Source organism: Tiliqua scincoides, chromosome 2, assembly GCF_035046505.1.
Source record: "Tiliqua scincoides isolate rTilSci1 chromosome 2, rTilSci1.hap2, whole genome shotgun sequence".
NCBI lineage: Eukaryota > Metazoa > Chordata > Lepidosauria > Squamata > Scincidae > Tiliqua > Tiliqua scincoides.
The window spans coordinates 257,682,752-257,696,522 of NC_089822.1; the positions used below are offsets into that span (position 1 = coordinate 257,682,752).

At 47.7% G+C, this 13,771-nt stretch overlaps 1 protein-coding gene across 1 annotated transcript in view; it reads right to left on the bottom strand.

The window, feature by feature from the left end:
- The window catches only part of CFB (complement factor B), a 59,661-nt gene that overhangs the window by 23,331 nt on the left and 22,559 nt on the right, over positions 1-13,771 (bottom strand). Inside the window, exons 16-19 of the mRNA XM_066613114.1 lie at positions 7,224-7,356; positions 5,441-5,490; positions 4,193-4,383; positions 2,085-2,194 (exon numbers count right to left, since the gene is read on the bottom strand). Of these exons, the coding sequence (XP_066469211.1) occupies positions 2,085-2,194; positions 4,193-4,383; positions 5,441-5,490; positions 7,224-7,356 (484 nt within the window). The remainder of the gene's footprint in view (positions 1-2,084; positions 2,195-4,192; positions 4,384-5,440; positions 5,491-7,223; positions 7,357-13,771) is intronic.

Sequence of the window (13,771 nt, forward strand, 5' to 3'; positions counted from 1 at the left end):
CTCTGATGCCTAGAATCACAAAATGTTAACAGCTAGAAGAGTTTCAGGCACCGTGATGTAGGAAATAGCCTGCAACTCAGTATGGCTTGGCTCACGCATGATGCAAAAACATGGTTTAATTATGGCTTGCTTCTACTAATGACCACAAAACTTGAGCTCACATGCTCCCCTCTTTGTGTGTGAAAGAAGGAAGATTTCAATGTCCAGTCTTGCTTTAGAACAATCATGGATTTGCTGGGACTCCAAGCGTAAGTGGTAATTGTACATGTGTTCTGTTGCATGTCCACACAGTGGAACTTTATTAGACCACAATTAAGTGTAGTCCCTCTAGCGCATGTACACATATAAACACATGTGTATAGTTGTCCCAGTTGGCTAAATTTCTACACATAAGTGCTCAAATAGAAATGTTATAACATTTAACGTGCTCTGATGCAGCAGAGCTGAAATTAGCATTTGCACATTGTTTAGATTCCCAGTTTCACCACTCAAATTTGAAGTGTGACATTTGGAATTAAAAATTCAAATTTATTTTTGGACATTAAATTTTATTCCATTCAAAATCCCAGGCAGTGCTGCCACTGCAGGTCAGCGACCCCAAGTTATAAGTTATTAGATCCCATTGCATGACAGCTTTTAAGTGCTGCCAAAGACAAAAAAAATGCCATTGCTCACCATCTATCCCTGCTAACTGGGTAAGAGGCACTTTTCAAGAGGGTGTCCCTCATTTATTTAGCAGAGGGAGAATAACTGGCCCTTCTCACCCCATCAGTGTCTTTTCTAGTGGCTCTCTGCTTGTGTTCTTTGGCATCTTTTTAGATTGTGAGCCCTTTAGGGACTGGGAGCCATTAGTTATTGGATTTTCTCTGTAAGCTGCTTTGTGAACTTTTTGTTGAAAAGCAGCATATAAATACTGTTAATCATCATCATCTATCAAATTGAATCACTGAATCATAGCGCTGAAAGGGGCCAAATAGATCATCTAGTCCAACCCCCTGCCTTAGGCAGGAAATCCTCTTAGAGCATCTCCAACAGGTGCTTGTCGAGCCTCTGCTTGAATATCTCCAGTGCAGGAGAGTCCACCACCTCTCTCGGCAATCCGTTCCACTACCGAACTGCCCAGACCATCAGGAATTTTTTCCTGATGTCTAATCAAAATCTCCTCTCTTGCAGTTTGTACCCATTTGTTCTAGTTCTGCTTTCAGAGGCAGTTGAGAATAAATTATTCCCTTCTTCCATATGACAGCCCTTTAGGTATTTGAAGAGAGCTATCATATTCCCTCTCAGCCTTCTCTTATTCAGGCTGAACATGCCAAGTTTCCTCATAGGGCTTGTCGTCCAGCCCCCGATCATCCTCGTCGCTCTCCTCTCCATATCATTTGGTGGGCCGCTGTGAGATACAGGAAGCTGGACTAGATGGGCCTATGGCCTGATCCAGTGGGGCTGTTCTTATGTTCTTAAACTACAATTCCCAGGAGGCCTTGCAGGTCTTCTTGTTATCTGGTGTGCTCCCTGGGGCATTTGGTGGGCCGCTGTGAGATACAAGAAGCTGGACTAGATGGGCCTATGGCCTGATCCAGTGGGGCTGTTCTTACGTTCTTATCATTATGTTAGCTATTAAATCCTTCCAGGCCTGAGATACCATTGCATGTCATCTGTCAAATATCAAATTAATGAGACATACCAAGTGAAATAAAACATCTTACATGGCCAAAAACCAAAACAAATATCTCAATACAAGTACCAAATGCCAAGCAGATGCTGAGGAAACCAGTAGTCCACTTTGAATTTTCCCAAGATTGGCTGGATAAGAGCCTTTTAGAAAAAATTTTTCAGAAGCTCTCTGGAGATTATTCCATATCAACAGTAGCACCAGAGCAGAAAGGATTTCTGAAAGTAAATGCTTTGCAGCTGTACCTGATCAGAACAAATATCCTGAATGAATTGTCTGATATGGTCCCAAAGCTGAATGAGGCTCAAGGTATTTTGGCCTCAGGGCATCGTCACAGAGATAGGGCACTGTTGTGGAGAAGCTCATGGCACCCAGATTCCCCTGCAGCTGGTTGTATGGTATGTTCACTTACCTGCACAAAATGCCCCCAGGACCAGGAGGGTGTAGAAAAACTGCTCCGGGAGCTGCATTTCTGATGTTCCTTTGGGTTGCCTTTCCCCCTCTCTCTCTCCTGTTTCTGTTTTTGTATGAGTTCAGCTGCTTGTGAAATTTTTGGACTTCCACTCTACACGCTGGTTGTTGGCTAACCCCACCCAGAGAAAGCAGCTGAGTTTTGGGAAATGGCAAAGTCCATTAAGCAATTTGAGGGTGCGGTGAAAGTAAGGATAGAGTGGCCTGCAGGTGGACAGGAGGAGCAGTTAGGGGGAAACCCAGATTTCTTGAAGGCAGGAAGAGAAGAAAGTGGAACAGGGAAGTTCCCACTTCGGACAATATGAGAGTTTCATATTTCAGAAATTCTTTGGATTACGGAGGGTCGGGCAGGACCTCCACATTGCTAGGCAATGAATTGGATATGCGCCACTAGCACCAAGGTTTTCCCCACAACCACAACCAGATTTCTCCCCCTGTATTTGCCTATTGATATTGGCATGATGATATTGACACAGCTAACACAACTGAACTTCCTCATTTTTTGGCACAAAGGAATTTTTTACAAAGATCAATAAACACTAGACATTAGAAGTCAGGGTAGAGGAATGCGGTGGGGGAAGAGGTTTCAATTCAACTTACTTTCAATTCTTAGGAATCAGGATAATTTATAACTACTCAGCCCCAATCAAGATTGGCAACTGGTCAGGAAACAAAAAAAAACACCCAGTTTGATCTGCTGTAGGCCTTGTAACAGATGTTGAAGAAGCAGAAATTAGCAGGTGAAATCAGCAAGTAAAACATTTCAGACCTGGAGTAAATGCCAGGGGACATCTACTAAAATTGAGTGTTGGGAGAGTTAGGACAGACAAAAGAAAATATTTCTTTACTCAGCATGTGATTGGTCTGTGGAACTCCTTGCCAAAGGAAGTAGTGATGGCATCTGGCCTGGACGCCTTTAAAAGGGGATTGGACAAGTTTCTGGAGGAAAAATCCATTATGGGTTACAAGCCATGATGTGTAGGTGCAACCTCCTGATTTTAGAAATGGGCTATGTCAGAATGCCAGATGCAGGGGAGGGCACCAGGATGAGGTCTCTTGTTATCTGGTGTGCTCCCTGGGGCATTTGGTGGGCCGCTGTGAGATACAGGAAGCTGGACTAGATGGGCCTTTGGCCTGATCCAGTGGGGCTGTTCTTATGTTCTTATGATCCACATCAAGGACAAGCAACACAGTACAAGAAGTGTGTGATTCATGCATCTGTTTGGTGTTTTTCAAGTGTAAACAGCAGCTGCCAGTAGAGGCAATCCAGTTCACCCTCTACCCTTACCACCTCATTGTTGCTATTTCTCCCGGGGGCGGGTGGGGTGGGAATGCTTCTGTTTGCATCAGGCTGCACTGCTTGGGGGTGGCCAGGCCTGCATAGATGCATAGCACTGGAGGGTGAGCAAGAGAGCATGCCTGCCTCTTTCCCTTTGGGCGCAGCTGGCGTGGGAGCCTGTTTACATGACACCTGGCTGGCTGCTCCTGGTTGATTCCATGTGACCCACCATGAGAAGTTTGCCTGTGGCTCCACATGGCACGAGAAGGCAGGTTGGTGCATCCCACCAATTTTTTTCTTGGAGGGTTGGGGGTACTACTGGGGGGGGGATTGAGTTAAAAGCCTTGTGCCTAGGCCCCCTCATATTCCAGTAGGGCCGAATGGGGGCCTGAAGACATCACCAGCAACACGTGCCTTCAATATGCACCACCCACTGTGTTCTGGGATGTTGAGGTTCGCTCCCAGCCAGAGGAAGGAGAAGCCCACAATGGCTGCAACATGTCAGGGAGTAACACTGGCACCCCTTTAGGACCCTGGCTGGTACCCAAGGCAGACCACACCTCCTGCCTCTCCCTATTACTACGCTACTGCATAGTGCATGTGAATTATCAAGGGTCTACAACTGGAAGTACATATAACAGAGAAAAGCCATATTATACCAAAAGTATTGTTTTTTTTAATTAAGCATAATGAGGAATGACACATTAGTGGCAAACACTGCTGAGAAGACTGGGTGAGAGCATGTATTTATGCTCATTTATGCTCATTGCTTGGGGATGAATCTCAGGGAGCCGGCCAGGTGACGACGCAGCCAGTCCTGCACACCAAAGAGGCTGATGTAGAAATCTCGCGGTTTATGACCCCGAGGAGGGGGCTCTCGTATTATTTCCCCTGCCTCAGAATTTTTTTGCTTCTTCTTTTGTCGGCAAGGATCGTATGTGCCCCAGCTGATCACACCCACCTGCAGAAAGAGGACAAGAAGTTGGATCAGGAGCTAAACTGGCAACCCACAAGTCAAACAGGTAACGGCTGTAACCATAACAAGATCTTGCACAAAATTCTTTGCCTAGGAGACTGCTTGGCATCGGGGGGAAAAACGCACCGCAGAGGGAAACTCACCTAACAGAAAGTGAGGGACTATAGACTTTGATGATAGACTTTGATCTTGGGAAAATAGATCTGAATTCCGCAGCAACCGTTACCCTGCAGATGTCTGATCTTGTCTGATCTCGGAAGCTAAGCAGGGTCAGGCCTGGTTAGTACTTGGATGGGAGACCGCCTGGGAATACCGGGTGCTGTAGGCTTATACCATAGTCTTTCGAGACTGAAGGTTGCCAACCTAACCTACAACCACTGACACACTGACTGCACAGTTACTGTGTGGGCAGGGGGGAAAAATAATTATCTGACAAGACCTGGTTTTCTCAGCGGCTATTAAACATAGAAATGTATTTGAAGATATCTTGGAGTCCAAGCCTGTATATCAGTGGTTCTCAAACTGTGCGCCATAGCTGCCCCAGGAGCCGCAGAAACCAGCCAGAGGAGTCATGGAATACTTGCGAAAAACCCACTGTCCTAGCACAATGTATAGGATTGTAGCCCTAATACGGAGTCATATATAGCCCAGTGGGTCAAGGGAGCCACCAGTCAAAAATGTTTGGGAACCAATGCTGTATATCCTTGAACACAATGGTCCAAGTCCAGTACATTATGAGTTTTTCTCTTTCCCATTAAGAGTTCTTCTAGCCTTTTAACTGTGATACTTTGAGGCCTCCAAATCTGTGTAATATTGGCATAGTGCTGGGAAGTTTAGGTGGCTGGCTAACTGTATTCATTGTTTGATTGATGGATTGATTTTTGGGCATTTGTAGCCCACTTTCCTATTTATATAGAATTTCCATAGCAGGAGACAACCGAACAACTTTTAAAATACAATTAAAAACATAAAATCCTAAAAAAAAAAGTATCTTATAAAACCAAAATAAAACAGAAAACAAAAAACAAAAGGACTTGCTTACTTGAACATATCTTTCCCGCTGCTCCACAAAGAGTGACCCTCCAGATTCACCTATGAGGAGAAAAACAATGAGAGGCTAACTCAAGCCCCACTACCTTCCCCTCCACACTTGCTCCCTTCCACATCATCCCAGAGAGGAAAACGCTCACATTTTGTTCTCAGGTTCTCTGAGGGTTTCATGGTCAGCCTGGCCAGCTGGGTGCTCTGATGGACTTGGACCCTCAGCTACTGCTCCACCTGACCAAGCTTGAGATCACTTCTGGTCCCCTGTTTCAGCTCTGAGACAGGTGCCACGCCTTTCACAGCACCTGGATGTACCTTTCACACCTTATTCCCAGGTAGTGAAAAATGCCACCTGTGAATTACATGCCCATCAGGTGATTTAGGGCCCAATCCTATTCAACTTTCCAGCCCAGGTGCAGCCACAATGCAGCCTCAAGGTAAGGGAACAAATGTTCCCATACCTTGAGAAGGCCTCCCCACCACAGGACTGCCTCCCCACCACAGGATGCAGTGCATGCCCCATGGGTATGCTGGCACTGGAAAATTGGATAGGATTAGGCCCTTATTTATTATTCAATTTTTAACCCACTCCCCCACCTTCAAACAGTTCAGGGCTGCATAAATAATGTATCTTCATAACAACCCAGTAAGGAGAGTTAGCTTGACAGAGAGTGATGAGGTTACCCAATAAGCTTTGTGGATAAGTCGGGATTTGAATCCAGATCTCCCCCAGTCAAGCTCAACATTCTAACCAGTACACCACACGGGCTCTTCTGAAAGCTCTTCTATGTTCTTATGCTATGTCAGATGCAAGGGAGGGCACCAGGATGCAGGTCTCCTGTTATCTGGTGTGCTCCTTGGGGCATTTGGTGGGCCGCTGTGAGATACAGGAAGCTGGACTAGATGGGCCTTTGGCCTAATCCAGTGGGGCTGTTCTTAGGTTCTGATGAAAGGCACAAGAGCTAGGTCAGTTTGTATGGCTGACTATGGCTGCCCCATCAAGGCTGTTTCATGTGGGTTGCACATGGCAGGGGTCACTTGGAAACTGTTTCTGTGCCCTGCTCAGATAAACAAGAACATATGAAGCTGCTGTATACAGAGCTCAGACCCTTAGTCTGTCTAGCTCAGCACTGTTTACACAGCAGATCTTCATGTCTCAGGTAATTGCTCTTTCCCATTACCTGCTCCCCAAGTTCCATTTTACAAAAGAACATCAGAACAGCCCTGCTGGATCAGGCCACAGGCCCATCTAGTCCAACTTCCTGTATCTCACAGTGGCCCATCAAATGCCCCAGGGAGCACACAAGACAACAAGAGACTTGCATCCTCCCCTGCATCTGGCCTTCTGACACAGCCCATTTCTCATTTTAACTGGAGCTGCCTGTTTCTTTACAGGTTGGTTTGACCCTTGCTGGCATCTGAAATAACAATTTTGGCAACTGATATGTGTCTGATGAGGTGGGCAACTACAGTAGTCAACCGAGACACAGGGGAGAAAAATGATGCTTGTGCCTGGGTTTGGATTCTTTGAAATTTAACAGGCACTACCTGGCATTTTTTCCCCCAGAGCAACAAGGACAAGAAACATGGTGAGGGTTTATTCAGTAAAAGCGGTCACAATGTCAGACACTAAAGTCTATGCTGGCAAGGAAATCTCGCAGTCGTGAAGGATGCTGGTTACGGAGCAAACCTGCTGCAAGAAAATTCCCTAAGATTAAATACTCTCTCTCCCCACTCTCCCATTGGAGGTAAGCTAAACCACCCTGTGTAGATCAAACAACCTTTGCAAGAGGCGTCCTCTACAGCACTGTCTTTCCCACTGCACAGGAATCTGTCCGTTACTACTTCAGAGACATCCGACACTCCAGAATACAGCATGTTTGGTTGGACTGCTCCGGAAATACAGGAGGGACGCTATGGGAAGCAACAGATTCACAGCTCAGGTGGCAGATCAGGATACCGCAATTTAGCTTCAGTGCTTCAAAACCGTGCATACAATCAAATGAAGCATTGACATGAATCATTTCCCCCTGTCCTACCAATGGCAGTCCTATTCAATAAATTGTCTCAAGAGGTAGAGTGAGCCACAGGGAATTCATTCTAAGACACCCCCCCCCCCCACACACACACACCTGCAGGTACTAAAGTCTGTGAATGCTTGAATCCTGGATAAGGCAGGGTCCTGGTGCTGCAATCACTTTCTTTGATCCTGTGCCATGCCCTCTGGAGGTTGTACAGGCCCATGGCGCACTCCATGGGCCTCCCCACCTCCTTAGAAGGTCTCCCAGACATGACTGGAAGCCAAGTCCAATTCATGTCCATGACTTCTAGTTGTTTTCAGGGTGGGGAAGGCCAATGGAGTGGGCCACGGGCCTCCTTGTGCCTCAAGAACACCTTCTGGACATGACCAGAAGTTGTGGGCGTAAAGTGGCTTCTGGTCAGATCCTGGAGAACTTCTGAGGTGCGGGGAAGCATCTGAGGATGGTGGAATTTGTAGATGTCAAGCCCGTGGATAAGGAAGGCTCACTGTACTCTGGATTAATGTATCCAGATTAAATTGATATAAACATCATTCGTTTGGATCATAAATAATTCCATACATTTTAGGATCTGGATTGTGGAGATGAAAGAACTCCTGGTATTTCCCTGCTGTAGGCTAGGGATTTCATTCCGGTCCAACACAGCACATTTAAATTCCGTCAGGCCTGCCAATACTTTCTCTTCCTCAAAGTGGTTCCTGTGTCCTTATTTAATTGTTCAACTTCCTTTGTAAATGTACAAGCTTCTGACCCGGACGTGGCTTTCCTGCAATATCTGCTGAGCACAGAAAAAAAAAACCCTTCACACCACTTCCCTGCTTATAAACTTAAGGATTGCATAAACCTTGTTTGCTGCAGCATCACACAGAAAATGCATGGACAAGAATTACTCGGATATGATCCCATCATCTCTCTTTCTCTTTTCTTCCTCTAACACCCACCACAGGGGTCCTACATTTCAAGATGACAGTTTCCAGAGGGGGAGTCATGTTAGGGAGCAATCCTAACTCACTTTCTAGCACTGACATAAGGGCAATGCAGCTTCGAGGTAAGGGAACAAACGTTCCCTTACTTTGAGGAGGCCTCTGTGAGAGCCACCCAACGGCAGGATACAGGACATGCCCCACTGGCACAGCTATGCCAGTGCTGGAAAGTGGGTTAGGATTTGGGCCTTAGTCTTGTGCAGCAACACCAATGAAGAGTCTTATAGCACCTTAATGACAAATTTGTCTTCATGGTGCTATGGGGGGGAAGGGATTTCCAACAGTGGAAGAGTCTTCTGCTGTTGTAAAATGGCTGCCAACAGAGTGTGGAGCGCTCCATTGGCAGCCATTTGGGGAGCTGGTTGGCAACCTTTGGTCCTGAAGACTATGGTATAAGCCTACAGCACCTGGTATTCCCAGGCAGTCTCCCATCCAAGTACTAACCAGGCCTGACCCTGCTTAGCTTCCAAGATCAGGCATGTGTAGGGTAACAGTTGCTGACATTTGGGGAGCACAGCTGCTTCTTGTGGCAGTGTGGGACCTCGCCGGACCCTGTTGGGGCCACCAGAGCTGGTAAGGCAGTGGTGGGGAGAGAGCAAAACCAGGAGGGGAGGGGTGGGAAGGGGGCAAAACTGGGAGAGAAGAGGGAAGGACTGGCGGGCAGGGAGGCTGAGAGAGGGGGTGGATATGGCAGCAATGTGCACACCGGATCCTATCCCCTCTTTTTTATGCTTCCCTGTCACCTTTCTCTCTTTAGACTTGCACCAACTATACAGCTGTCATCTTTCCGAGGAGCTGGAGGCTCATAGAAGGGTAAGGAGATTTAAGTCTCTTTTCCCCATTGAAGCACCCCAATCCCCCCTCTGCTGGATACAGTGTTCTTTTTTTCTGTGCAGCTACATCAGTTGCCGGGGGGGGGGGGAGGAACGACACCAAGGACAGGATTGGGCTCTGAATCATATTTGTAGCAAAAAAAACCAAAACTGATGCAAATCTGTTGGGTACTTTCCCTACCCTCGTTACTCGTGCTGTTCCAGGAACAAGAGGTCCTTTTAGGGACGTAACCACTTAAAGAACAGGAAGCAGAGTGTCAAGGCCCCATGCAGTGGTCCTGGCTGGCCCCAACCCTGTGCAACTGCTTTAATTAAAGAAAAATTCAGTGGTATGTGTCGTTTGGTCCTGACGCAAGTGAGCAAAAGAGGAGACAAAGGTTCCGTTGTGCAAAGGCCCTGGCACCATGCGGCAGGCACAATACGCTTGGCAGATGCCCAGTCTGCACTCCTTGACCAAATACTTCAAGATGTGCTACATTTCCCTGCCAACAGGTTAAGAGGCACTTTTTCAAGTGGGTGCTCCTCTTGTATTTAGCAGGGGGAGAGTAACTGGCCCTCCTCACCCCAGGAGTGTCTTTTCAAGTGACTGTCTGTTGGTACTTTGCATCTTTTAGATTGGGAGCCCTTTGGGGACAGGGAGCCATTAGTTATTTGATTTTTCTCTGTAAACCGCTTTGTGAACTTTTTGTTGAAAAGCGGTATATAAATCATCATCATCATCATCTTCACATCTTCTTCTTCACAACAAAATGACAACACAGCTGATAATGACCATACAGTATACAGTACTGGCAACCTTCAGTCTCGAAAGACTCTGGTAACGCGCTCTGAGAGGTGGTTCTGGCACAGCGTCTAGTGTGGCTGAAAAGGCCAATCCGGGAGTGACAATCCCTTCCACACCGGGAGCAAGTGCAGTCTGTCCCTGGTCTGTCTCCCTGGCTATGGGCCTTCCTTCTTTGCCTCTTAGCCTCAGACTGTTGGCCAAGTGTCTCTTCAAACTGGGAAAGGCCATGCTGCACAGCCTGCCTCCAAGCGGGCCGCTCAGAGGCCAGGGTTTCCCACTTGTTGAGGTCCATCCCTAAGGCCTTCAGATCCCTCTTGCAGATGTCCTTGTATCGCAGCTGTGGTCTACCTGTAGGGCGCTTTCCTTGCACGAGTTCTCCATAGAGGAGATCCTTTGGGATCCGGCCATCATCCATTCTCACGACATGACCAAGCCAACGCAGGCGTCTCTGTTTCAGCAGTGAATACATGCTAGGGATTCCAGCATGTTCCAGGACTGTGTTGTTTGGAACTTTGTCCTGCCAGGTGATGCCGAGGATGCGTCGGAGGCAGCGCATGTGGAAAGCGCTCAGTTTCCTCTCCTGTTGTGAGTGAAGAGTCCATGACTCGCTGCAGTACAGAAGTGTACTCAGGACGCAAGCTCTGTAGACCTGGATCTTGGTATGTTCCGTCAGCTTCTTGTTGGACCAGACTCTCTTTGTGAGTCTGGAAAACGTGGTAGCTGCTTTACCGATGCGCTTGTTTAGCTTGGTATCGAGAGAAAGAGTGTCGGAGATCGTTGAACCAAGGTACACAAAGTCATGGACAACCTCCAGTTCATGCTCAGAGATTGTAATGCAGGGAGGTGAGTCCACATCCTGAACCATGACCTGTGTTTTCTTCAGGCTGATTGTCAGTCCAAAATCTTGGCAGGCCTTGCTAAAACGATCCATGAGCTGCTGGAGATCTTTGGCAGAGTGGGTAGTGACAGCTGCATCGTCGGCAAAGAGGAAGTCATGCAGACATTTCAGCTGGACTTTGGATTTTGCTCTCAGTCTGGAGAGGTTGAAGAGCTTTCCGTCTGATCTGGTCCGGAGATAGATGCCTTCTGTTGCAGTTCCAAAGGCCTGCTTCAGCAGGACAGCGAAGAAAATCCCAAACAAGGTTGGTGCAAGAACACAGCCCTGCTTCACTCCGCTTCGGATGTCAAAAGGGTCTGATGTGGAGCCATCGAAGACAACAGTGCCCTTCATGTCCTTGTGGAAAGATCTGATGATGCTGAGGAGCCTGGGTGGACATCCGATCTTGGGGAGAATCTTGAAGAGGCCGTCTCTGCTGACCAGGTCGAAAGCCTTTGTGAGATCTATGAAGGCTATAAAGAGTGGCTGTCGTTGTTCCCTGCATTTCTCCTGCAGTTGTCTAAGGGAGAATACCATATCAGTGGTGGACCTGTTGGCTCGGAATCCACACTGTGATTCTGGTTAAACGCTCTCTGCAAGTACCTGGAGCCTCTTTAGTACAACTCGGGCAAACAGCTTTCCTACAACGCTAAGGAGAGAGATGCCACGGTAGTTGTTGCAGTCACCCCTGTCACCTTTGTTCTTGTATAGCGTGATGATGTTTGCATCCCTCATGTCTTGAGGTACTCCACCTTCTCTCCAGCAGAGACAGAGGATTTCATGCAGCTCAGTGACGATGATCTCTTTGCAGCATTTTAGGACTTCTGCAGGGATGCTGTCTTTTCCAGGTGCCTTGCCAAAGGCAAGGGAGTCCAGGGCCACGTGAAGTTCTTCTAGGGTTGGTTCACTGTCAAGCTCTTCCAGCACAGGCAGGCACTCAATGTTGTTCAGCGCTTCTTCGGTGACTACATTTTCTCTGGAATATAGCTCAGAGTAGTGGTGCACCCAGCGTTCCATCTGCTGCGCCCGATCCTGGATGACCTCGCCTGTGGCAGACTTCAGAGGGGCAATTTTCCTCTGTGTTGGACCTAGGGCCTGCTTGATACCATCATACATCCCCTTGATGTTGCCCGTGTCAGCTGCTATCTGTATCTCGGAACAGAGCTGGAGCCAGTAGTCGTTAGCACATCTCCTGGCAGTCTGTTGGACTTTGCTGTGAGCAGTTCGGAGGACCTGCAGGTTGCGCTCACTGGGACAGGCCTTGTATGCTGCTTGAGCTCTCCTCTTTTCCTCAATGACTGGTGTCAACTCCTCAGAGTGGGCTTCAAACCAGTCTGCCGCCTTGTTGGTCTTCTTGCCGAATATGGACAAGGCGGTGTTGTAAACGGTATTCTTGAAATGTTCCCATCTGTTGGATGCGTTTGTGTCGGCCGGGCCTGGAAGAGATTCCTCAAGCGCTTGTGCAAATTCCTCCACTTTTCTCTGATCCCGGGTCTTGCTGGTATCAATGCGAGGTCTTCCTTCCTTTTTCGTGTGATACAGTCGCTTTGTTTGCAGTTTCACTCTGCTGCACACCAGGGAGTGGTCAGTGTCGCAGGCAGCACCATGATAACTGCGTGTGATCTTGATGCTGGGAAGGCTGGAGCGTCTGGTGAGAATCAGGTCAAGCTGGTGCCAGTGCTTTGATCTTGGATGTCTCCACGAGACTCTATGTTGGGGCTTTGTGTTGAAGAACGTGTTGCTGACACAGAGTCCGTGATGACAGCAAAACTCTAGCAGGCGTTGGCCATTTTCGTTCATCCTCCCAGTGCCAAACTGACCTAAGCAAGTGGGCCATGAACTGTTATCAGCACCAACTCTAGCATTGAAATCGCCGAGGATGAACAATGGCTCTTTTACAGGGATTTTCTTGACAGTGGTGGCCAGGTCATCATAGAATTTGTCTTTGGCTTCTGCTGGACACGACAGAGTCGGTGCATAAGCACTGATGAGAGTGACAGGTACTGCTGATGACTGGAGCTGCAGGGACAAAATTCTTTCACTTCCCACAGTAGGTGGGATGATGGATTTCAGCAGGGTATTTCTGACCGCAAAGCCAACGCCATGTTCCCTGGTTTCGTTTGGTGGTTTTCCCTGCCAGAAAAATGAGAAATTTCTCTCCTTGACAGATCCGGAATCTGGCAGCCTAGTCTCTTGAAGGGCGACGATGTCCATCTGCAGTCTGCTCAGCTCCATGTCGATGACAGCTGTTTTGCGTGCATCATCTATTTCTTGATCATATACACACAAATGATCATATACACACAAATATACACACAAATGATCATATACACACAAAAAACACAACATTTATCAGCTGGTAAATCCTCATCCACACAGACATCTAACAACAACAACAACAACAACAACAATTTCATCATATCTTAAAGTGTTTTTCCAGCATCTAGTCCCAAGAGCATTGCTTCTTTAGCAAGCCAGGAAGATGCAATGACAATATTATAACTATGAACATCTTTCCCAGAAGCGTGACTAGTAGTCCCGTCACCCAGGGCAGTGACGTCATGGTGTCACATGACAGCGTGATGTTCACTTCTGGATTGTTCCCAGAGGTAGAGGTGCTGATAGCTTTGTGCCCCCCCCCCGTTCCTTTCCTATTCCTTCTCCCCTTGGGGAGCCTTCACAGGAGAAGGAATGGGGGGGGCATGAAGCCACTAGTGCCTCCTTCTCTTCCGAAGAGAACCTAGAAGTGACTGCCTTGTGCATTGCAGCTCCCCAAAGTGTAGTGCCTGGGGCAGGTGCCCGTCAGGCTCCAC